At 47.1% G+C, this 3072-nt stretch overlaps 1 protein-coding gene across 1 annotated transcript; it reads right to left on the bottom strand.

Annotated features, from left to right (window-relative positions):
• Positions 1-576: 576 nt before the first annotated feature.
• On the bottom strand, positions 577-904 carry LOC107124271 (40S ribosomal protein S21-like). The gene has a single exon (XM_015427727.1). The coding sequence runs from the start codon at positions 877-879 to the stop codon at positions 628-630; it is 252 nt and encodes an 83-aa protein (XP_015283213.1). The 5' UTR covers positions 880-904; the 3' UTR covers positions 577-627.
• Between the last annotated feature and the right edge of the window lie 2168 nt (positions 905-3072).

Below are 3072 nucleotides of genomic sequence, written 5' to 3'. Positions count from 1 at the left end.
AATTTGGTATAATAGTTAGATTTGATTATGATGGTTGACTATTTGCTGTTTTAAGGAAAAGAGAGGTGACCTTTTCAGGATGGCAAATTCTGTGGCATCGATTCCGTCCAATTACGCACTTGCATAGCTCTCTCACAGATGTATGGACTGCGTATGATCCCGATCACGGCTTTGCTTTAAATATCGCACATCACATCACACCACTGCAGCATGTGCAGGTTATTCAAATCCCACAAGATAAAACACAACTCAGTGCACCTCTGCTGGAAGCAAAATTATTTTGAGAAATGGCACGAAGCCCTAGGATGAGTTCTCAGCTGGTAAAAATGGATATGGTTGTATGCTGGAGAGAAGAGAAATAAGCCAAAGAACTGTTGTTTGTAGCAGAAAAACAAGAAAATACAAGTGAGGGGCCAGCAAGGACTTCTGGAGACCATCTCATTTTCATCTCCCCCTCTGCATCTTGTTTCCTTTCCCTGAAAGTCCCCATAGCCTCTCCCCTTTCCTTGCTTACTTCTGTCCTTCCCAACCACCAGCCAACCTACCTTTATCTGTCCCCATCTTTTTTTTTTAATTTTTCAAACAGGTTTATTATACAAGAAATTCCACATCACGGTGCTTTTCCAGTTAGAAGTTCTTGGAAACAATACCGTCATTCTTTGCCAAGCGCAGAATACAGTCGTCAGATTCCCCCATCCCACGGATTGCTCCACAAATCGCATCTGTCTTGAATTGGCCATTGACTCTGCCTGTGACCTTATCAACCTCTGAAATATTTATTTGGATGGAAGCATGGTCCTTAGCACCAATTATCCGGTTGCTAGCAGAGCATTTACGAGGCACGTACAGATCCACAAATTCCCCAGCATCTTTATGCATGGTGAGTTTTTAGATCCTGCTACTAGTGAGGTTCAACAAGAACTTCCTCCTCACATGCCGTGAGCTCAGGCCGGAAAGGCTTATCTGTCCTCATCTTCAGATTTCCATCCTCCCGTCCCCCTGGCAGCCTCTCCCTGGGAAAAAGATGGCCTAGTTGCACAGTGCCGGTTGTCAGGCCAGGCTGGGCCAAGTTGCACCATGGAGAACCTGCATGGATTTGCAGGGAACACCTTACTTTCTCTTATATTCCTCTCCCAGTCCCCACACTAGGGCTCTGTCTGGCAGTCCTGATATCCTCAGCCTTCTCTATTTCCTTCTCTCCTTTCCACCCACCAATCAAACTACCTTTTAGCTGCCCCCCATCTCCAGATGTATTTATTTGTTTACTTCATTTATACCCCACTTTCCTGCCAAATGGGGACCCAAAATGGTTTACATAATTTTAATCTCACCTATTTTATCCCACAATAACCCTGTGAGGTAGGTTAGGCTGAAGAGTATGTGACTAACCCAAAGTGAGCTTTCATGGCTGAGTGGGGCTTCAAACCTCAGTTTCCCAGATCCTAACCTGAATCTCTAACTACTATACCATACTGGCTTTCATGGGGTGACTTCTGTTCAACAATAGTGAACAGCTTGACATGGGTGTATCATGCAAGTTTTGGAGTAGGAGGTCGCCTGGCTGCTACCAGGCCTGGCCCAGATGAGTCATCCCTCAAAACACACCTGAGTCCAAAACAACCCTGGAAAGGGCCCTGCCCTTTCTCCCTGCCTTTTACTGAAAGAAAACAAAGCTGATGGCAGGCAATACTGTGTGGATGCCTAATAACAGCCACTGAAGACATTTGTTTCTTAAAGCTATGGGTACTACTAGGGATGGGCACAAACTGAATTTCATGATGAACTGGGTCAGTTCATGCAATTACAAACCCTGATTCATGCAATCGCGTCATGGTCTTTGGACGGCTTTTTTAAAAAACAACAACACATTTTGTCATTGTTCTTTGTATTTCACATTTTTCTACAAACCTTGGGAATTTTTCAAGTTTGTAGAAAGGTCTGTTTATTCTGTTCATGACTCCAGTCTCTGGATTCCACAGATTTGGCCGTGTTGAGAATTAGATATATTACAAATGCAGGACTTGCAGGGGGCATCTCATTTTCTCTTCCCCCAAAAAATTTCCCTTCCCTGAAAGCTCCCATAGCCTATTCCTACTCCCCCCACGCCAACACACTCCATCTGGGGAAACTATGACGGAGTTGCCCAGTGCTGGCTGAGCCTGGCCCAGTTGCACGGTAGGGAACCTGCAAAAACTTGTGGGGGGGAGGGAACTCACTTTCCCCTGTATCCTCTTGCCTACACTGTTTTTTCTTCCTATATCCTCATATTTCTCTTCCTCTTCCTTTCCTTTCCACCTGCCAACCAACCTATCCTTTATCTGCCCCCTCCATCTTTAGCTATATGTATTATTATTTACTTCAATATCCCACCTCTCACCAAAATTGGGCTCAAAACAGCTTACATCAGCCTCCTCTCATCCAGTTGATCCTCACAACAACCTTGTTAAGTTAGACTCAGATTGTATAACTGGTCCAAGGTCACCCAGTGAGCTTCCCTTTCAGAGTGGTGATTCAACTTTGGTCTCCAGTTTGAAACTCTGGCACCGGTCACACGGGAGGATTGGCCCCACAAAATGGACAGGTTGAGGGCGGATTAAACCGGTGCGATCAGATGCCAACATCTGGCAAGCGTTGCGCACCCACCCCCAACCCGTCGCTACCAGCCGAAAACGTGGATTTAAAAGAGACCTGCAAAAGACCACTACTTACTGGGAAACGCGCAGCATGGGGAGCCGTGAGATCGCCGACACGCCCGTATCCCGTGGTATGCGAGGCCCTGCCACACTGCGCATGCACACAACTGCACAGCTGCCTCGCCTCGCCCTTCATCCCATCACTTCCCCCTCGCCATGTGGCCGTGCCGGGGAGCAAATGTGGCGCGGCTTGGGGGATCTGTCTGATCCCGATGCCGCACTTCAATTTGCTGCGGCTCTAAAAAGCCGCACTTTTGCCGCGGCTTTTCCCACTAGTGTGAGCAGGGCCTCTAACCACTATACCACACTGGCTTTCATGAGAGGCTGTTGAATAGCAGCAACCAGCCAGTCCTGGAAGACCCATGCAACTTGCATAGTC

This window comes from Gekko japonicus, unplaced genomic scaffold (assembly GCF_001447785.1).
Source record: "Gekko japonicus isolate JY-2015 unplaced genomic scaffold, Gekko_japonicus_V1.1 scaffold673, whole genome shotgun sequence".
Classification (NCBI taxonomy): domain Eukaryota; kingdom Metazoa; phylum Chordata; class Lepidosauria; order Squamata; family Gekkonidae; genus Gekko; species Gekko japonicus.
This window is presented reverse-complemented; position numbering and strand designations above follow the sequence as displayed.

Excerpts from the sequence above, each read along its gene's own strand:
- LOC107124271 (XM_015427727.1), bottom strand. The coding sequence starts at position 879 with ATGCATAAAGATGCTGGGGAATTTGTGGATCTGTACGTGCCTCGTAAA.